Here is a 23,986-nt window from a genome sequence, read left to right on the forward strand (position 1 = left end):
TGTGCGATTTTTTTTATGCGAATTTTTAATTTGTGCGGTATAGTTGGCGACTAGTCTCGTGCGATTCGTCATGTCTCACGTTGACTTATTATAGCTAAATAAACTTATTATAGCATAAATGCACTTATTATAGTAATATTATTGCATGAATATGCGAAAAATGAAATAATTTACTTTTTAAGTCAACAAAACACCACCTGGACAAAAATATGTAAAACAGACGATAGACCAGACGATGCAGTCAAGTGCTGACATCTGTTGTCAATAAATTCTATTTCGTACGGTTTTGAGTTATTTTCTATGTGAGACGTTTTTTATGCGGTCCCTGTTGACCGCATAAAAAAAATATTTTTTAATTGTGTCGCGAAAACTATTATTTACAGCCATTCGTGAAGTTTCGTGAGATTTTTTTTAATGCGTTTTTTTTAATGCGGTCCCCATCCCCCGCATAAAACAGGTTTGACTGTATTTACGTACAAATAATGATGCTAAAATAAAAATGCTCGCGTTTCTTTTGTAAATTGTTTATTTTTTCATTCAGTTGAAGTTGTAGATCCTATCGAGCATTTTTCTACAAGATGCATGTACGGTCTCTTTTATGTGATTTTTTACACGGCATTACTTGGAACGTATTCACCGCGCGAAAAGAAGGATAGGTGTACTTTCTCAACAGTAAAAACAACTGGAAGGCAACGCGACAAATTGAACAGCGACAGCCGGCAATATTTCCAGTTTCGATATCCGATGCTGATACTGGCAGATATCGATGCTTTAGTTGTATCGGTACACCCCTACTCGCAGAAGAGCCAAGCTCGTCAATCAGTCTCTGATTAATGCTCTGATTCATGATTTCCATCTTTCGAAAAGAAAGGCTCAACTACTTGCATTACGTCTCCGGCAGTGAAGACTTTGGAGAGAGAAATTAAGGTCTCCTGTTAAGGGAATCAGAAAATGTGAAATTTTTTTAATGGAAGACAATCTTTTAGCAACGATATACCGCATTTGTTGGAGGAGTTTCAGTTGCCACAATATCCTTCGGAGTGGAGACTCTTTATTGACTTATCGATGTTCAGCCTTAAAGGAGTTTTGCTGCACAATGGCAACAAGCATCCATCCGTTCCGGTCGTTAGTGTTGTTCACGTGAAAAAAATTTACAACATTAAGGTGTGTTATACTGGACAAGATAAAATGTAATGAGCATAAGTGGAATGTGTGTTGACCTCAAAATTGTTGCAATGCTAATAGGTCTTCAAAGAGGATATACTAAATTCTGCTGTTTTTTATGTGAATGGGATAGTCGAGCAAGAATCAGCCACTACTCGGTAAAAAAGTGGCTCGATCGCACAGCAAACATAACTATAAGAAGGTCAAAAGAATATTGATTTTCCTGCTCTGGTGGTAGAAAACTGAAATCCTCTTACTTCTTCTTCATATCCAGCTTGATAGAAAATTTTATGAAAGGTATGGACAGAGAAGAAGAATTTGCTTATCTGAAACAAAAGTTTTCTCATCTGAGTGACTCGAAAGTAAAGAAGGGAATTTTTGTTGTTTTCAAAGTATGGCAGCTTTTGAAGAATCCTAGTTTCAGGAAGAACAACCCAACGGAAATGACTGTGTTGGACTCATTCGAAAACGTAAACTAGAATTTTTTGGGGAATGTACGACTTTACCAACTTCTCCACGATTTCCTAATAATTGTTATGTCCTACTAAACTCTGAGTCGCAATATATCACTCAAGATGCATTTTCTGCATTCCCATTTAGAATGTTTTCCTGCTAACATAGGAGTTATTTCTGATGAACACGGAGAAAGGTTGAATCAAATTCTATCTCAAATGGAAAAGCGGTATAGTGGAGGGTGGAACGAGAATATATTAGCAGATCAATCCTAGACTCTACAGCGAGATAATTCAGAAGAAGGCAGCCTTTCTTTATGCAGCGCTCGAGAAGCGCTTTACAGCGAACACTCTGAACCTGTTTTTAAATGCAGCGCTGCAATATTGCGAACCGTTTATAAACATTTGCTGCAAGAGGTCGCTGCAGCATAGATAAAGCAGCTTTTACGTCCGCTAACGTGTACAGCAAAATGGACGCTTGTGTGTATAATACTATATTATACTGTAAAAATAAAAAAGTCGAAGTGACTGTTGAGAAAAATATTATGGAAAGATTAAGAAGGATTAAATTTTATAAAATGACTCTAAACGTTATCTAAAAAATAAGAAAGTACTATATTTTAAATATAATTATTTATCTCCTATCTCGTTGCTTTGTTCACATTTTCGGAAAGAGAAATGTTCAATTCTTTATATCTCTTTATTTAAATATTGTAGTTCTTTAACTAAAGCACTACTTTCGGCCGTAACTGGAATTAAAGGATATATTACGGCATCCAGGTTTCGCTCGAGCGGAAAGCGTTTCTAAACTATGATGCAGCGACGTGTAACCATAGCTGTTCGTGACGTCATTTTCGCTACACTCTCGTTGCACAAAGAAACGCGGCCGAGGAATATAAAAGGAAGAAAGCATATCATTAAGTGTTTCAGTTTTTCTTTGTATAGAATTATGAAAAAGGAGTAATTAACATAAATTTATTTGTATCTAATTACCCAATTAGCAATGTGCATAGCCAGTGGTGATATTCAAAATACTTAACAAAGGGTTCGCTAGCAGAAAATTTTTCCCTGACAATCACCGACAACGAAATGAAACTTTGGCTACAAATAAATACAATACCTTTTCTTGCAATATATCTAATAATCAGTGGCGTATTTGGAACGTAACGAGCCCTGGTAACAATAGTATATTACTGCTGTCAACCTTTTTTTTTAGGCAGAGAAATTTTTCACCCCGAATGGCACTGCTGATAATAGACAGATGTCATCGTCTCTCGAAATACAATATCCTTTTTATTTCGCCGTCCATAGCCCGACACGTGTTCCACAGCCATCTTGTATTATCTCGCGCGCGTGAGATTGTGGGATCTCTCTTATGACTGGATCTAGTTTCAAGAACTCTCTTGAATCGATAGCGATTAAACCTCGTTTCGGTCAAGATTGAAACGGTCCAGAGAGATCGCACCAAGACATAGTCCCCGACCTTGCTCACAATCTAGATTGAAATGCTCGGTGCGAACGGGGTATAAGGCTCTAGTTTAGTAGTATTACAGAGTATAATACGTATATTTTAATATATTTAAAAAAAAAAAAAACAAAACCACTGAGAAATGTTCCGTGTGTTTAACAAGGTTCGGAAACTGAAAATTTTAACAACGGGTTCGGGCGAACCCGTTCGGAAAAACTGAAAATTTTAACAACGGGTTCGGGCGAACCTGTGCGAACCCGCTGAATATCACCACTGTGCATAGCTAATAAATATGATATTTTGAACAAAAATGTTTTTCTTCAAAAGCCTGATTTCTCTCAAAAATTGTGGGTGTTAGGCTAATCCTATTCCTAGACAAGGATTAAGTTAAGCATCACTGAAACTATGAAATTCAGTGAATGTTTAAAGGAAAAAAATTAATTTTTTTTTTTTTTTTTACAGAACAGTGTTATTGTTAGCGATGCTTTCGCCATTTACAACATATTCGATTTTCATCATGGGAAACACAGACTTTATAAATTGCCTTACAGAGGGACTATTTTATACCAGAAGTCGGCATTACAGTTAAAAGGTACTTTTTTTTTTTTAACTCTTCACCCTGTGGGCACCAAGAGAGCCTTTTCTAAAAAACCCATAATGAGCTTGTTAAAAAAGGCTCTCTTAGTCCCCGTCCCTCACCACCGGCCAGGCCCAGAATGGGCGGCTGGGTGGTGAGGAACGGGGCCTACAAATCCGGTCAAATCACTTCCAGAAAAATTCCTAGGGATTTTTCGACCCGTTTGGCTTCGTAGGTTGTCTCCTTGACCGCTCGGCCATCCGGCCGTCTTTTTCGTTAAGAGTTAAACACGTACAGTATCCTTCAACTAACTCTTAACGAAAAAGACAAACTTTCGATGAGTTTTATATCTCAATAATAAATAAGAGCAAGACTTGAGAATATGGAAACTCTATTTGGAATAATAATAATATCTTTCTAAACATGTTTTATATGAAAGATTGTTAAAACTGGTAACTGTATAAATACTGCACTTGATAATATATAACTGAAATATTTGTAAGTTCCAGCGGTAGCCAGTTTGTAAGTTGTGTGCCAGCGGTAGCCACTACCGCTGGCACACAAAATGCAACCAATCAGAGCGAAGAGTCGTTCCGTTCTTGACGCTTGTTTCGTACCCACAGGGCGGAAAGAGCCAAAAAATAATAAGAGCACGTGCTTTAGTAATATAATTTTTATATCAAAAATATATATTAAAAAATAATAAATTTTTCGATATAAATATTTTAAAATTACTTTCAGAATTTAAATTGAGGATTTATAATTTTAATGTATGTGATACTTATAATCTGGCAGATATTATTTCGCAGAATCATTCGCCATGTTGGTTACGACCTTGCGGTTGTTGGAAGTTTAGGTAGCTTAAACAAAAAGTGGGTCTATGCTTGCATAAGAAATCTTAATCCATTCACATCGTGATTGGTGAGTGGAAATAAATAAAATGGAAACTACATATGGAGTCGGAATTAAAAATCGTTACGAACTATTCTATGATGATGAAGAAGATCCATTGGAAATCCTCAGACAACAACAAAAGGAGACGGAAAAGAAGAAGGTAGAAAAAGTCCCCAAAAATGCGAAAACTAAAGGAACGAAGCCTGTTACAACAACAAAAGTTACAAAAGATATTCCAACGAAAGGAAAAGTTAATTCTGAACCAGGTAAATTGCAATGATGCACGTGCATTTTCATTTATAATTGACTATATACGATCTGGTAAACATACGGTATGTATGTCTGTCTTCTAAATCGTCCATTTTTGTAACGCTTATTTATGGTGCGAATTTTTCACAGAGGTTTCCTATTTCACTTTGCGTATTTATTACAAATATTTTGTGAATTTGATCATTTGTATTATAGTTTATTTAATTCTTAATACACTACTTTTGATAGAAACATTGTTCATAAATAATCTTTTATCATATTATGGCTAATTAGGAATTGTTTAGAAATATAAAAAAAATATTTATTTTAAAGAAAGATGACAAAAGAACATTTTAAAATATTTTTTAGTAAAATATGAAACATATTTTTATATCTTAATTTCATTTTAAATAATAACTAAGGAAACTTTGCTTAAAATAAAACAAAATTTTAAAAAAATTTTAGCAAAATGAAAGTGAACACTGAATGTATGTTCTACGTATTTTAAGTGGCTGAAGCTAAAATGTGTCACTCCTCTCAATGTATACTTATTCATTATGCCCTAACATAAAAGGAATATAGTATTTTATAAATTGATTATTGGAACAAATTAAGCAATAATAATAATTTTGAAATTTGAAAGTGTTACTACCTTTCTGCGATAAAAGTGCGCACTAATAGCTGTAATCCGGTTAAAAGAAGAATGGATATTTTCGACTGTCTTTAATGGCGGTGATCTAGTTATAGAAATACAGTTATAGTAAAAATTTTCATTGAGATAATTTAAGATGAATGTTGTTTATTGCAGAATTAAATGTAATTCAAAGAAGGTCTATTTCTACAAAGACTAAGCTCTGCAAGCACTGTACCATCCCTGTATGAGCAAAAAAGAAAAAGAACTTTAGGTCTGGGATGATCTTTTCTAAGATTATCCGAATTGTGGTTTCTGCAGTGCTGAATAACATATATGAAAGTCAATACAGGGTCTCTCTGGCTTTTTTATAGCAATTGCCGACCCGTTTGCCAAAATAGACTTTTTCACTTACTGTGACTCTTTGTACGGACCTTAAATGAAAGGATGACCAATATATATATAAAAGCAGAGTTTTTATGACTGAGTTTCTCAAGCAAATATTTCTGTTTATTAATGGTAAAATTGTATTGGACCAAGACCAATTTGTTATGTGTGATACTATTTCTCACTGAGTGACTTTTTTCTGAACTGCTCTCTGGCTGTTCATCATCCAATCGCCAGATGATAAAAGCAATTACCAGATGAATATAATTTTTAGAAATTGCAAATTTTGTAATATATGGCATGACTCCTGCAATATTAATTTAAAGTCAGAGAACAGTGTGGAACTATGAACACTAAGTTTTGATTCTATGGAGGACTTATCACACACTATTGATGCTGTCGAGTAATCGCTCATCATTATAATAAACCTGTGTCTAGCTACTTCTGTGTGATTACTCTGACATGAATAGTGTGATAAGTCCTCTGTAGAGCCAAAACTTAGTGCTCATAGTTCCATATCTACTATATAAAACTAAAAACTGGGCAGTCTCTGTCACAGTATGCCAAAAGTGGCTACTAGGGGTGCCCCTAGCTATTATTTAAATTAACAATAAATGCAGTTTTTTGCATTTTTGACTGCATTTTAGTAGGGTATGCCATGAGAAATTCAGTATAATATTATTATTATTATTTGTAATGTGAATTTATTATTTATACCACGAAATGATACCACTGCTGCTAGAATGCCCACTAGAGGGTTCCGGGCTACTAGTTGTAACATAAGGACAAAAAGCAATTCACCAATCAGAGAATAGTATTTAACAGTGTGTAGAATTAAAGTATTCATTTTTATGAGAATGGACTCATAAAAATGTTGTGACTTGATAGTACAGTAGAGACTCGTAAATCGGAATTGCCGGTAATCGGCATGATTTTCAGTCGGACTGTGTCGTGCTGAATCGAACGTTTTTGATACTAAATTTACTTCTAAAGTATAATTTTCATGTTTTTATATTCTTCAATATATTTATTTTGTTTGTACAAAATGCAGAAATAATTTTTAACGATACGATAGCCTCGATTATTATTATAAAAATTTTCGTTAGGCTTAAAATCGACAAAAATTCAACACGAAGCGACACGCAACGGAGAAAAATTTGAACATCGGACAGGTTAATATATTTTTTCGTACATAATCCGTAATTGGAACAAATCCCTAATCTGAACAACCCCAGTCCCCAATTGATTCCGATTTTCGGTTCACTACGGTATTCACAAATATAAATGAATTTTACTGTAGAGTAGTAGTTCTAGTATGGTCTTTGAGCTTGTACCAGATAGTTCACAGGTTGACCTAATCATTTTTAAAAACTATAATTCTGTACTGTTTGATCAGAGAAAAGAACATTTCATGCACCACATATTAGGTTACCAGAGAGAGAGAATATTTTGGTACACAATATATCATTATCTAAAGTGATATTTACAGGATAAGAAAAGGATGCTAACATATACCTTTAGTCAGGAGTTGGAAACTTGCAGTCTTTTGTGGCTTCTAGTACAGCCTGACAGTATATGATAAAATTCATAGCAGCAAAATTAAACTTTTTATGAAAATGTTTTTGGTTCTTTCTTAATAAGATTCATATGTATTATTGGTGCATGTATACTAAATTCATATTGTTAGACAACCTGCAATATGTTATGCAACCTTAAGGGTTTCACATCCCTGTTTTTAGCACTATAAGACCATAGTTCCCAATTAAGAGCTGTGGACTCCCTTTTTAAAAGATAAGCCACAGACTAGTTTTTGAAAATTTTGGTATTTGTGTAGTAGTTGATAGGTAGGTAATGATATTCAAACCAAACAAGTTAAATTACACTAATCTTTTTTTATAACAAGTTTAAAAAAATTATGTCTAGCATCTGTTCAATCTAAATATCATGGAGAAGTTGTGTCTATTTTTGTTTTGAAAATTCCTTCCACATTGGTTCAATATTTCCTACTTTTAACCTTAAATCAGGACCAATGTCTACATAATTCTTATGCTTGTTGTTCGAATAACAAAATATTGAAAATGTTTGTTCACAAAGATATGTGGAACAGAATTGAACTAAATATTTCAAAGCCTTTTCACCTAATGCCTTTCAACCAGAATTGGTCAAGTGTAGATTTGTAAAATATTTTCAATGACTTATCAGAAGTCGTGTTATCAAGCTATTTCAAAAACAAGAGCATTTTAAAAAGCTGCAGATCGTGAAATGGGAAAGATTGCTATTGGGAAAACAATGAAGTAAAATATTTTGCCATGACACACTTGTTTTCTTTTAAGTTTTTTTAACAAACTGGGAGAGTTCAATAAAATTGAAAAACTGTATTTGAAGAAACTCAGTTTTTCTTTCAATGTTTCTTTAGGAAGGTTTTATTTCTGCCTGACATTAGAAACATTTTGTTAGGATATTGATTTTAGGCAATTCCTATAATAGTAAAATGTTTAGGAATATATTCTTGTATTAACTTCATATTACAATTTTGAATTTAGTTAAAGCTTTTATTTAGAATATTGAAAAAGTAATTGTGCCTTGTTTAGCTTGTATGAAAGAAAGCCCACTGAGGAGGGAAATATTGTAATTTCCAAAATGCATCTGGATAAAATAAAGTTGTTGATTGGCTAGTATTTTTAGATTCTGTGTATGTGATAATTCCTAGAAAATACCTGTGTCTGAATCAGTATTGAAATTTTAATTAGAAACTCCGAAGTTGGTAATTAAGCAAAATAAAGAAATATTTTCATAAATCTAGCATTAATGATTTATAAGATTTTTCTTCTGTTTAATTATCAAGTTTGAAGTTAATGAAATTATTTTTTGGAACGTTTTCAATTCATTTAGATTGGAAAATATTTATAGCAAGTTGTTTGCTTTGAGTTTTATATACAAATTATGGCAATTAACAAAATTTTCAAGGAAATAGTTCTATTTTCTAATTGTTGTAAAATGTATACTTTTTTAAATTGGTTTTTCAAAATTTATCGATGTTTGGAAATTTCATGTGTATAAAAAAAATATTGCTAAATTAGTTTTTAAGGTAAACTTATGAAACTAACAAAGACTATTAAAGTTTCCAACAATGCAGATATTTATATGATCTTTTACGTTGTTATTGATCCTAATTGTAGTTTTTTAGCTTAATGATTGTTCCAACCAATTTTATCTTCTAGTAAATTAATTGCTGGATGAATAAATTGAAATTTTGTTTAAAAGGTGTAAATTTTCATTACCAAAGATATTTGCATGAATAGATTATATTTTGATATTATACTAGACCTAGAAAAACCAGTTACCAACAACAGATGAGATGCAGGATTATTATTTAGCATAGATGTATATATTCTGTATAAAATTTAGTTTGTTTCTACCAGTTTTGATATTTTCTTTATACTTAACATTTTACTGTGTTGAACAAATATTTTTGTGATGTTAAACAATATTTATCCATATTTAATACTTCATTATTGAGTATAGAGATAAACTTAAGTACAACTTCAGAATGAAAAGAATATTTCAGTAAAATGGAGCAAAAAAAAAAAGCCTAATTATACCTTTAAAAAAATTAATTAAAAAGCAGCCAGCAAAACTTGTTTTGTTAATGGTTTAATGAATTATAATTTGATCAGAGTTTTTAAATATGTTCATTTTAATTTTAAAAATCAACTTGAAAAAAATACTTTTATCATTGATAAGACTATTCTTTATAAAAAAAAGTAATATTTGATGTTTCAGTAGTTTATTTAAAAAATAGACATTAATGAAAAATAAGTTTGAGGATTTGCTATTTAAAATATATATATTAATATAGAATATGTCGATACAGGTGGCTTTCCAATAAGGTCGTTCATTAACTATTATAGTTATTTGGTTATTTAAAAAATATTAAATGTTGTAGAACTGGTTATTGTTTAAATATTTTAGTAAATATAGAATTAATTACATACTGTATAAATTGTTTAAATTTCAAGGTTTCAGTATCAAATTCTATATTTTTCTGGTTTTGTTAGTTTTAAAATGCTTAATACTAATTTAAGGAAATATGTTAAAACATTTAAATACAGGGCTTAAAGTGACTCTCTTTTTTAGCTTTTTTAGCTTTTTTCACTTCCCATGTGAAATTTTTTTTTTTTTCATAAATGCACTCAGGAGCAAAATAGCAACCAGCATGTCCCCGTATACCTTATGGATCGTGCGTGACATGTTAAGGCACTGTCGTATACACATGTAGTGTACTACATTTATATAGACTAACAAAATGAGGAGCTTCCCAAAGCTTGATACTCTGCACATGCTGTAGGAATTTGCATGTGGGTTCTCCTTGCTCGTATCCTTGTGAAATATCGATCTCCGCGGCGCTTCAATATAATCACGCTGCATTAAGACATAAGTACACTTCTAGTTTGGCGTTAAGAGTGATTTTTATACAGCATTATTTTTAGCATTTGTATTTATTTAAGCACAGTGGACAAAAGAAAGAAATAGATTTTATTTAATACTAACAGTAGAAACTCATGTTTTAGCAACGGAAAATCGTATAGAAACCAATACTTTCTGAAGTAAGTTGCTAAGCAAACTTCTTCCCAACCGCCTGCTATTCTTTAGCTTAAACAATGACATTACTTGTTTTTGACTACCATAGCGATAATAAATTTGATTTCTACTGTTATTATTAAATAAAACGTTGTAGGACACTCGTTTCAAAGCTTGTATCTTTCTAGCACTCTGTAAAATTAAAGATTGAGCGAATCTCGTGCCAGGAAATACAAGATTTTAAACTAATATCCTAAATATTAATAACTTCTGTAGAGACAATCTTTAGACAAAGACAAAAGTTTGGTTTTAAGTGGGTGCTTATATATTTGACATGCACCATGGTTTTTTGCATTCTAACGGTGTTCGTCATTTTCCATTTCGACAGAAACTATAAAACTCGTCACGTGCGTGTGCATTCGAACAGCTGCGGTCAATCCGGCACCAAATTAAAAAATTAATTTGTAAATATTTAACGTTGAAAAACTGCTATTTTCACTTTAATCTAGCTTTTCGATAAGCTTCTAGTTGAACTCAGTCAAAAAATTAATTTAATTATAATTTATTGAAGATTTTAATTTTTTAATATTAGAAAGTAATTAGCATAAATTACATGGTGTCGTGTCTGATCTTCGCTCCCGTTCAAGTTTATTGTCCGATACATGTTTCGATGTTCGTTTTTACTTCTGCTGGGGTTTTATTTCAACCTCAACCATTTGGTTATGCAAAGTGGGGAGACTGGCATCATGTGATCGCGTACCTGACTTTTTACAAGTTTCCTTACCTCGAAAGAAACTTATATTTTTTCTCGATTTTAATTATTATTAATTAACTTTTTTGATGGATTCTTATAGCCTTGTATTATCTAAAGTTGCAGATATCAATTCATGAAACTTTATTTAAAAAATTGTTTTTCTTATATTTTAAAATTCAAAAATAAATTAAATATCGGAAATGCTAAACTATAAGTACAGTGTGTTTTACATTATCATTGCAAACAGATACAGCCAATTATTTTAATTTTTATAAATTATTTAATTTGATGCAACGTGATCAATTAATTACTGTGGTGCATTAACATGGGCGTAGCCAGGAAGGGGCATGGGTGGGCATGCCCCCCAGTTAACCTGGTGACCCTCCCCAGAAAATTACAGCCTCTACTAGGCCCCCATAACAAACTCTGGCTACACCAATGTGCGTTAATTAATACAGAGGCGAGACTCGAGACTCGATTCAATTACTTTTTCATTTCAGACATTAATTACAGTGTTATTTTAATGTAATTTTATACATAATGTATGTTTATTATAATTAATAAATCTATATAGAAATAATATCTGTGTCTAATAAAACAAAGCGATTATAAAAATAAAAAGCGTGCGTTCCATTTCAATCTTTTGTAAGCGAAATTTTATGATTATAATTTTTAAAAAATGAGATTTTTATTTATAATTTCTGTAATTTAATCTATAAGAGCAAAAAACAACTTATCAAATATCAACTCTCTGTAAATAATTTCATCATTTACTTATTAAGGTTAGATTTGTTAAATTTCATGGAATTGTATTATTTTTCAACTTCAGGGTAGTAGAAAGCTTTGTATATTTTCTCCCGTGAAAGTAATAGACTCTGCCGGTTCCCCACTGTGAAGGACAACAAACTGCTAAATGTTTAATTACATTGTTTCCATAAACTCTCTTCTCTGTCAGTTGTGGGTTGAATGACTAACAAATTGTTTTGTTGTATTCAGGGGAATAGATTTGTGAGACTAGTATTACCAGTAATGAATTCTGTAATTTTATTTTTAATCATTCAAAAAATATTGATAAAATTACCAAATAAATGATTGGGTCACAATTACTAGTGGTATTGCTATATAACAGACATGGGCAAATGAGACTCCGAGAGCTGCATGCAGCTCTTTTTGAGTTTTATGTGGCTCTTGCTGAAAGTGTTAAAACTGTAAAAATAATAATAAAAAGCAGAAATTATTTCCACAATTTTGTGAAAATATGTTTATTAAAAAAAATTCAATACTTGTTTTATATTATATAACAAAATTGAGGTACAGAACTGCAGTACAGAATAAAAAAGTACAGAACTGCAGCTCCCATGCATTTTGCAAAACCTACATTTCGGCTCCCACTGAACTTTTGCTTGCCCACCCCTGCTATATAATGATCATGCAACCCACTGATTCTGCCAGAAGTTGTTTTTTTTTTTCTTCTTTAATTACATTTTTTTTATGAAGAAATCAAAAAATGTACTTTGAAATAAATGGCATTTGAAATTTGGCATGTTATATGGAAACATATTCTGGTAGTTATGTTACTATTCCATTTACTTTGCTGTGTAACGGTGGGAATTCTGTATGGGGCACATGAAAACTTAATGCAGTCTTACTGGTCACTTTTCTGGAGTATAAATTCAGCTTAACTATTTTCATATTTAATCTTATCAGTCTACTTAATAATCAATCTAATATCATATGCAATGTTATTGATACAAAATATGTGTGCGTTTGTGTGTTTTTTTAATAACGCCTGTTTTCGTTCATTTTAACACTTAGCTTTTTTTCAGTGTGAACTCTCTTTTCTCACTTTTTTTTATTGCCATGACTGCTTTAAGCCCTGTAAATATGAAATTTGAAATAATATATTTATATTAATGTATATTGTATTATGTAATTGTTTTCCACATGTTTTCTAGTGTATTTTTTAATTTTTTATCAAAATAAATTATCAATAGTAATTGCCATTATTTATAAATTACTTCAAAGTCTTTCTGGGTTCTGCTAAAATTGATTTTAGTCATCTATTGATTATATACTTATTTACACAATAAACACAAGAATATTCTTATGCGGTTTTAATTTAATATTAAGCTTTCTCAATTCTAAAGCACTGTCGAATCTAACACACTCACCTGAGTTTTGGAATGCCTAAACCTGAAAAAGTTAACTTTTAAATGTAATATATATGCAGGCACAAAAAAGTAATGCACTTAAACAGTTTAAATGCACTTTTTGAAAAGCATTTTTATTTTCATGTTTACAATGCTTTATGATGTCCACATTTCTCAATGTGTTCATTTATGACTCCATTATCAGGTGTGGACCAATACAAAATCACAATCAAAATTATCATGCAATCGATGTTTTAACAGCAAAATTTCATGTCAGTATGTGCAAGCATGAGAATTACCAGATGTGTAGTACAGTAATACCTTGACTTATGCAAACCCGGAGTTATGCGATTTTTAAGTCTTGTTGATTCGTCTTTTGTTTGAGTGCCATGCAACTCTTGATTACTCACTCCCCTCACACTATTGTTTAGCTTACATGTTTGGACATGTCGCGTGGAATCGACGCATAGCTACAATTTATTTTGTGTTACTTATTTCTGTGTTCGTTATATCTACGGAGACTTGAGAGACTCTACTGTGTCATCCAATCGAAGTAGAACTGATTCTTCTGCATCAAACTAGAAAAGAAAAACTTTATCTTTGGAATGTAAAGTTAACATTATTAAAGACATTGATACAAAAATGAAAACGGGTTACAAATTTCAGAAAATATATACTCCAACGCAGAGTGCATTTCTTCTACAAAACGAAAAATAAAAAAATTATTAGCATGCTACGAGGAAATTTTGCGGGAGAAAAAAAATCTTTGAGCCGTCAGATGAATTTGTTAGATTTTATGAAGCCTTCTCACATCAAAATAACTTCGGTTTACAATTTTAATAATATAATTTGTTATACATATGTATTATCTAAGATTTTATTAAACATTTTTTTCTAAATTATTGTTTTCTCTAGTCTTCGGCCCCAATCTATATATATAATCGAGACAAGTTAATAATAATAATAATAATAATAATAATAATAATAATAATCAGCGCAGACCCCAAATGGTAAGGGGTTGAAAGTTGAAATTTGGTTCACAGTTAGGGTACGTCACGAGAACTACTTAGAGAAATACTGATGAAAACATTTGATGAAAATCGAATGATATAACCAGAACATGTCGTGAAAATCGAACAATATTAGATCATTCGATTTTCAAATTCGTCCTTTCTTTAGAAATACTTAGTTCGTTGATGAAATTACTCTTTTTCTTTTGTGACTATAACGTAATAATCTTAATCTTTGCTATCGTTACTTTTGCCCAAGCAACACCGGGTCTACCTGCTAGTTAAAAATAATTTGTATGTATTTATATGCGAAATTATACTCCGACTTACGCGAATTTGACTTAATCGGTTATCCCTCAGTCTCACCTATCGCGTAAGTTCGGGGTATTACTGTACTGTGTGCCTGGTACTTTAACTTCAGTTCATTCAAGGAGACCATTCAAACTCTAAATTGTTTAAAGTTCAAATCAGTTTTTCCCATTGGAAATAATGGAAAGTGAAAAGGAAATCCATTCCCAGACCCTAAATATGTATTTTAAAAAACTTAAACTGCAAATACACATAATTTAAGGTAAAAATAACACAATTAAATGCACTAGTAATGAATTAAAATGTGAAAATAGTAAGTAAAATACATAACTGCTCTATAATAAAATGAAAATTTCATTTACTAGAGAGGTTGCAGTCGACATTTTTGCGATGGAAATGTCAGCTGCAACCTCTCTATCGTTGCATACCACCAATTTCAGCATATTAAACATGTCACTAGATCTGCCACACACAAATTGCAGATAAGTTCCTTTTTTATCTCAATCATGGCTATTACAATCTTCCTCTTGTTAGACTTTGTTGCTTCCACACACTTCTTGGATGCCACAGTTAATAAGTAAAGGTTATATTGGGTTGAACAAAAAGATTTTGGATATTTTTTAACAGCTGTCTTTACTTAACATAGATGTGTGATTCGATTATAACAGTTTTAAAATTTAACACATTGCTGATGTGAAATTTTATTGTAGCCTTCAAACATGTCAAGTGTAATTTGAAAAGTTCTGTTTGGGAAATTTTGAAGGATACAGAATGTATGGGGCAGCCAAAAGTTATCAACAAAGAAAAATTGCAGGAGGAAGTTGTTAAAAATCAACAAATAATCAAACACCAAAAACATGAGCATAACACAAGCAAGCGACAACTTGGGTGCACAACAGATTGCGTTTATGCTTCAAGAGCATGTTTTCACTTTGCACACAGTTCAACTCCAAACCAAATTTTTGTCAGATTTAACATTCAGACTCTGGATAGTCGTTCAAAGTATGAGGTACCTCTGTATTACACTGAAATATCTGTATACATGTTCTTCAGAGTAGTGGATAACTGCTAAAATTCAACTTTATAGGAAATTCATCTGCTGGACATCATTCACTTGACTTGCTATAGTTCAAAAGACTACCAAACTGTTCCAAAATTAAAACCAAAATAGTGGGGGGTAAACACATATTGTGTACGTACCTACATCATAAAATGTGAAAATTGCTGAACAGAGTGAAGAGCAGTCTGAATGAGACTGCATTAAGTTAACCTTGTCTTTGATTCTAACATACATACCAAGTTTTCAGACCAGAAAAATCCAAAAGAAATGTGCATTAAAATCGAGAAACCATTGTAATTAGCATTTTTTGTATAAAAATCAAATATATATTACTGTGGCATTGTCACAATACTGGGTGGGAATTTTAATTATTATTTAATTTAAAAAGTCATGTTACTTCTGGGGCACATAGTAAGTTTCTACATTGCAAATTAGGGGCTTTTGGCCACTAAGCTTTTCGTGTCTGGTCTCTATTTTCATCTATAATTCTGTTCTCAAGATTAATGAAGGACAGACAGATGGACAATCATGGAAATGTATAAATATGCAATCTGAAAATTGCAGCTTAATAAGCTGAAAGCAGCAAACTCTTTATTTACTGAAATCGTATAAGTTGATTAAAACAATAACAATTATACTGTATACAGAGATGTAATTAGAAATTTCTTTGTGTGAGTCACTTGCATTACAAATGACTTGTGTAGACTTAGCGTAGTTAGTAGACTACCATAAAAACCCAATAGCCCAAGATCTCTAGCAACTCATTATTGTGCAAGGAGCTACCATATTGATATGATAGTGCCTTGTATGTAATTCAAACCAGTGATACACTTGACAGCAATCAATAAAAAATAAGAAAACCTGAATATTAAATTTTATTCTTCTTTACTTTGTGGTTGTTCAGGTAGCCTAATATTTGTGTCTGATGCACTTGGTTTGTTTTATCCAGTGATCAATTCCATGTGACATTTTTTTATACTGTTTACTTCTAAATGTGTGGGGCAGACAGTGAGGAGATTGTAAGATATTAGTGTGAGAACTGCTGCTCCTTGTGACTAGATCCCTGTATATAATTATTTTTAGAAAACAAAATATATCCTATTACATTTTTAGTTCACAGAAAATATAAGCTACCATCCTATTCATTTGAAAAATAGTAAATTTGAATGTAGAAATATGAAAAATTTATAATTATACAGTATTACTAAAATGTCTATGAATAAAGTATGTTTTTTCTTAATAAAAAAAAATGTGTTCTATATTTCAAATGAATTTTTCTATATATTGTGGAAATTTTGTCTTTACATTATAGTCAGAAGTTTGATATTTTTGTTCTTTTTTCTGCTCTTGAAATTCCATAACTTTAGAACAGTTAAAAAAAATAATAGATGAGTGTAAACAATGAATACAGAACATTAGTGAAAATACAATTAATGATTGGTAGTGATTAGGAAATATCAGTTTAACAATTTAAAAATTAATGTTTTCATTTAGTTCAAATTAACAAATATTTCTTAGGAATATTATGCTAGTTTTTATTTTTATAACAATAATTGTGAAATTTAAAATAGGGAAACTTGCACCTAAAATACTAGTAACACATACCAACATGCAGTGTTTATAATAAAAGTAATAAGTTGTCTTAAGATGTTAATAACTAGACATAATCACAATTTAATTGCAAACTTTACATCACAAACTTAAATAACATACTTAAATAATTTATGCATTATCATCATGTGTGTAGAAAAGGAAAAGAAACATTTTAATTTAAATGCAGATGTTAAACGTAAGATTTTTTAAATAAAGGATTACAAATAAATATATATTATATAGTTTTATTATCAGACTTTCACCTTCTGATGCTTTCAAGATCTTATCAAAATAAAGCTGTATTTTAAAATACAAGGTTAATTGAAGGTCTTCTTTTTTATTAAATTAGTTTGGGAAGAGAGAGAATATCATCATCAGTTTTAAAATAGTAAAATGTGTTTATTTCAATCATGCATATTTATCAAAATCAATATTACATTACAAAATTTCAATGCATAGAAGTACCACATAAGTGTCTTCTTTATTCTTTAATTCATGACATTCTTTCAAACACTTTGGGAACAAACAGCATTGAAATTTTGTAATGTAATATTTATCATCCTGGCAGTTTTAATTAATGTTTTTAATTGTAAAATCAATATTATTTCAAAATTTTCAATCTATTTTTTTGCATTCTGTGCTTAAAAAACTTCTGGTGTTTTCCTTTATTCATTCCTGCATAGAAACTTGAATTTCAGCATCCAGTGAAAAGATGCGGTGAAACTTTATGAACCAACATTCACAGAGTAAGTTACTGAACTTACAAGTTATTTTGCACTCCTTAAATCCAGATCTGAATCAGAATTTTGGTTGTTACAGAAATGTAAGGAAGTGTTGAAAAGTCACTACTTTTCATTAAATGATGAAGTTCAGGCTACTGTAGAGAAATGAATTAAGAAAAAAAACTATAAAGATTTTTCAGGCATGGAATGAAAAAATAGATTGAAAATTTGAAAAATGTATTGTCTAAATCATGATTATGTGATAAATGAATATGTATGATTAAAATAATTAAATTTTTACTAATTTGATAAAAACAGAGATCTTTATATTATCAATTATTTATTATTTATCAATTAGCCCTTTTATATGCTATTAGGCTATCAGATTAAAATTTAATAACATAAACATCAACCTGATATAATAGTATTACCAAATAATCCAGAAGATTATTTAGTAATAGTTTAAAATTTAAACTGATCTATCTCTCAAAAGTGTAAATATGAAATTTTACGTAATCAGTATGCCTAAGTAAACACAGTAGATAAAAAAATACTTAAGATATAAAAATGCATTACTTAATTACAGCAGCATATTAAACAAAATTTCACTTGATTAAAATTATTATATTATTGTTGTTGAAGTATGTTTGCAAAGCCTCTTCTATGTGGCTTATAGAATTGTTTGTTCTCAAATTTGATTGATTGATTTTGATTAAACTTTGCCATTTTCTATTAATTGTGATGAGTCCAAAAATCTAATAAATATTGGGGTCAAAGTGACAATGTCCACCATGCTCTTTGATGTGATTGAGCATGCTTAATGCTTAATTACATGTGATTGAGCATGCAATGCTTCTGTTTTTTTTTCTTTTTTAAAGGCAGCAAACCTTTAAAAAAGAAAAAAAAACAAGCATTGCACAGCCTATCAGAAAATGGGCATAAAAAAACACAAAAACAAAGTAATCAGTACAAAGCAAATGAAAGGATTGCTTGTCCTTCCCTAGCAGTTGTAAGGATCACTTCTCTGGTCAACATTGTGATGGATGGCCTTCTGATGATCCATATATACATGCTCACCCTTATGTTCATGGTGAAACCTATGTCAGTGCTCAGGTTAGATGGAGCAAAATATAATTTATATGTACTAATACTAATTTTTAAAATTTTAACTACAAAAACATGGTGTTCTGCAATAAGCCAAGGTTATGCAGCATCCCTATTAAATATAGATTCAGTAAAAATTATGCAAACTGAAATTTTCTACACACAAAACATTTCTTTCTGTGTTCATTTGTTTATTTTATGATTATAAAAAGTGTTAGATAAATGCCAATAATTATCAAAATTTCTTATATTATATTAACTAATTAGACAGTTAGTAGAATAGAAAACATTAAACTATAGATAAGATTGATTGCCTCTATTAGAAATGTTAATAATAAATTTGAATTTATTAAATTTTATATGAAAAAAATTCTGCAAAGACTAGGATTTAAATCACATACTAGTTTATTCTTTAATCATTAAATTAGGCTAATTTATAATCCATAAATTTTGAGTGTTCAAAATTTAGTTGATTCTAGGTTACCAGGTTGTTATATTAGATGATTGCAATTAAAAACATTTTTTCTGTAATAAATTAAATTATTTTAATTGTTGTTGTTGGAATTACTCAAAATTTTCCAAAATGCTTGATGTTAGTAGAATTATTATCTTGATAGAAATGGATAAAAATTGGTTGTTATTCGGATATTCCTCTCTAAAATTTGTCAAGACATTTTTGTTAATAATACAAAATTACTTAATTTATTATTTCTAACAGTAGTTGAGTTGTATTACAGCACTTCAGTTGGAAAAATATTAAGTTATTTTTTCAGAGAAAAACTAACTAAATATTTTTCCAATCGGATATTTTTATTCCAATATTTTTTTAATTAAAGATGGAAAGATAGATGGGTTAGTTTTTTCTTAAAAACTAACCCATTCATATACATTGTTAAAACTATTTTATTTTATGCATTAACAGACATTTCCTAGTAGAAAATAAGTTTGACTTAATTTCATCTTAATCCACTAAAAATTTAATTTAAAAATATTCTATATTCAGTTTCAATGGTAAGTTTATTTTCAGTTCAGTTGATTGATTTTCTTATTTACAAAATTTCATGCTCATATTACTGAAAATTTTTGTGAATACAGTAGAGCATCGGTTATCCGACCCCCGATTAACTGACTTATCGGTTAACCGACCACGTTCTAGTGGGCAAATTCAAATGTCTTCAAGTGATGTGGTGCTACAATATTTGGTTATGTCTTGGCTACTTTAATATTATTTTTGTTAAATTTTTGCATGTTTTAGCTGGCAGCACTGGCTTGACCATGAAAGGGAGACTAGTATTTAAACCAAGCCTAATACACTATACTAATAATGTATTTTTTCATACTTTTCGGTTATCTGACTTTTCAGTTATCCACCAACCCCAGTCCCCAATTAAGTCGGATAATCGATGCTCTACTGTAATTTGTATTAGTCTATATCCTGAAGAATTGATCTAACAGAAATAAAGCCTTCACACCTTGAAAGTGGCCATTGAAGACATAATATTAATTAGCAGGCAATTTACAAGTAGTTTCAAACATTGATTTTCTCTTCTTTATTTTATTTTATTTCCATTAACAATAGTAAAATAAGTGAAATAGAACAAATGGAATAATAGTTCAGATGGAACGTTGTACACATAAACAAACATCTACAGACACGATATACTGTACATACTAGAGTTTCTCATTTCCTGGTCTTTTACTTATCCCGGGATTCTGGAATAAAAATAAACGGTTTTCCGGTATCCCAGGAAATCTTGGGATAGAATTAATTATTTTTATCAATTGATTACAAAATATCTTGAAATCAAATGATATAATTATTTGATTCCAAGATTCATTTTTTAAAGTAGTAATGTTAATATTAATAATGCTGTGTAAGATATATTGAAAATTACCTTTGAATTACGTAGAAATTTTCACAAATAGAAAAAATTTATTAGAGTTTGCTAGAAACAACAACAACAACAACAATAAAAATGCTTTGAATTGAGTTAAAAATTTAAAAAATAAACTTAAAAGGTAATTTTTGTGATTTAAATAAAACATAATACAAAATATTATTGTAAATTTTTATAAGATTTTAAAAAGCAAAGATGGTCAATACTCCAATCACTCAATCTGATTCTTATTTTAGTAATGAAAAGTCCTGCTACCAAGAATGTTCTTTCTGATTCAATTGATATGGAATTGTGTTTAATGCATTTAAGGAAAACAGATGTTACGTGTTTTTTCACCTGTAGCCTGGAAGATTTTAGTTTGAGTTTTGAGATTGTAGTACTTCTTTTGCTCTCTAGTATTCTTGATTTGTCTTCCTCGGCTGCTTTAGTAGCAGCATCAAGCTTATAGCCTGATAATTCGGCAATTTGTTTGGCTTTAATAATTAGGTTTAAGAAGAAAAACTTCATACTTGTTTGTATCCTTGTGCAATTTGCACAACCTGGTATTACAGCTATGCAGTTATTGAAGCTACTGGGCATGGCTAAAAATTAAGACAGCATAAGCAGAATTATTCCAGATATTACAGGTTCTGACAAGTAAAGAATTTTCAGAGTCCTGCCACAAATAAGCTACATATTGATTATTGACCATTTGTGACATGCCATAACGAGCAAAAATTTAAAAAAACTAATAAGTAGGTTTAAAATTAATAAATACAAATGTATTCTGACAGTTTATGAGTTAATTATACTTTCTGTTGCAAAATTTCCACAACCTTAACATAAAATAAGAAAATAGTGAACTTTTAAGAAATTTGCGGGATTTCCTGGGATGAGAAGAATTTCCCGGGTTAAAAAACAACTGGGATCCTGTTTGAGAAACCCTAGTACATATGTAATAGTCCAACAACTACTGGATTACATTGCGATTATTTTAAATTAATTACTAAATAATTTGTCACTAGAGAGAGGCATTAGGCACCATATCTTATTAGATTTAATAATTTTAATTAAATTAAATAATTTAGAAAATTCTGGAAGAAAAGAATTGCTCAGAGCAGGACTCAAACCTGCAAATTCCACTTACAGTGCAGATGTGTTGCCAATTATGCTACTCAAGCCTCCAATCCTATCTCCTCTTTTAGATATATTTAAGTATAAGATAATCATCATCTGTTACATATGGAATCTTATACAAGTATCAAAAATACAAAATGGCTACCAAATAATAAAATTTTTAAATTTTGTTTTTGGTTTATCAAATAATGATAAATAATAATAATAAATTTTATGTTTTTAATATGTAATGACACAGGTTTAAGAGTTGATCTCTTTGCTTGTTGTTGTAGAGAACTAAAGTAGGAGAAAATGTGTAAAGTATGAATTGATGTATAGAAAAGAAATGAGAGAGAACTAAAGGCAAAGTATACATATACCATTTACTGTATATGAGAGAAATTATGACAGCAGATGCTGTAACATGCAAAGAAATTTATTTTTTTAAAGATGCTCTGGCTCTTGATAAGTTTAGATAAAAGATAAGCTGTTTCCTTAGTTCATAATGTGTGAGTTTAAAATCAGCAGATAACCTGCTTTATCAGATAGCCACTGTACCCACTTTCAAACTGACTTTTAAATATAGATAATGTACAGATTATCCACGCAGAGGTGTGATAACTGAATAATAAATGAACACATTTAGATCTTGTTTTAATTATTTTATATTATTTTTCACATTTTGGTAAACATTTGGTATCCAGCATATAATTTTAAGATTAAAGTAGCAGAAAATGTTTCTTTATTTTAAAATTATGTACTGGACATTAAAGATTTGATAATATTTGGTTATTGTATCTTGTCTTATACATGATTGATCATTATTATTATTATTTTTCAGTTGAATCCTATCAAAAATAGAAAGTAATCATTAATATATTTATGGGAATGCAAAAAGTTGATTTTTACTTTCCTGGCTATTATACAAGGAAATATGACATTGTCAAAAAATTACCCCCTTCAAGATTATTACATTTTTTGGACTTGGGACCTTGAAATATCAAATTGCAAAACAAAAGTTGAGGGTTTTTTCTATGTATGGATGTTTGTGTGTGAGGGATATGATTTTGTTTGCTCACTTTGAAGCTTAAATATATGTTATACAAGTGTATGTATGTAACTTACTTTAATAACTCTTGTACTTTTTGTTGAAAATTTCTGAAGTTTTGCAGGGAGGTTGTGTATTAGGGAAATTGATGCTATTAAATTTTAGTGGTTAAAGATTGAGGGAGTAGGGAGATATGTATATTATCTCAAGTAAGGTTGAACTTAGTGAAGAATTTACTCATTTTTAGCATTTACAATTTTTTATAAAGCTCATCTCTTCCTTCAGAATTAAACTATTTGCTATTTTATAATAATTAAGAATATAAAAACTTTTTAAAAATAAAATTCATAACAGATAGTATTGAATGCAATTTTAAATGTTTACACTGGGAAAATTAAGCAACTTGTTGCTGGATTTTTGTAATACTGTAAAATCTAGAATGGATCAGTTGATGAAAAGTAATTTCAAAACAAGATATGCATTGTTTAAATGTTTGAAATACAATAACCAAATTTATTTGCTTATTATTAGTATTATCCAGAAGTTATATTTATACAGTATATGTAAGATTTCATTCTCATTAAATAATAGATATATTACTTTAATATACAGTATAACCAATATCTTTTTATTCTATTTTGGATTCTTTATATGCTTCATTTTGTCATTAAATAGATCAGATTTTTTAATATAAATTACAAAAAATATATTTATAAAAAGTTGTCAGAAATTGATATGAATTCAGAAACTTCAAATATAATTATGTAATACAAAGAATGATAAACCTGGATTAAATTCTGATTTCCTGTTGTCCTATTTAATGTCCTGTTTGTCTTCTGT

The 23,986-nt window shown here is 30.2% G+C and overlaps 2 protein-coding genes across 2 annotated transcripts in view; one reads left to right on the plus strand and one right to left on the minus strand.

Annotated features, from left to right (window-relative positions):
- LOC136985887 (serine/threonine-protein phosphatase 1 regulatory subunit 10-like) overlaps nucleotides 1-23,986 on the minus strand; it is a 660,716-nt gene that overhangs the window by 424,683 nt on the left and 212,047 nt on the right. The gene's annotated exons all lie outside the window — the stretch shown is intronic.
- The window catches only part of LOC136985873 (SERPINE1 mRNA-binding protein 1-like), a gene marked incomplete at its 3' end in the record, with an annotated part of 48,539 nt that continues 29,014 nt past the window's right edge, over nucleotides 4,462-23,986 (plus strand). The window contains exon 1 of the mRNA XM_067283246.1: nucleotides 4,462-4,821. Coding sequence (XP_067139347.1) covers nucleotides 4,602-4,821 — 220 coding nt within the window. The remainder of the gene's footprint in view (nucleotides 4,822-23,986) is intronic.

The sequence above is a fragment of the Centruroides vittatus genome, unplaced genomic scaffold, assembly GCF_030686945.1.
Source record: "Centruroides vittatus isolate TY-2023 unplaced genomic scaffold, ASM3068694v2 contig_980, whole genome shotgun sequence".
NCBI classification, from domain to species: Eukaryota; Metazoa; Arthropoda; class Arachnida; order Scorpiones; family Buthidae; genus Centruroides; species Centruroides vittatus.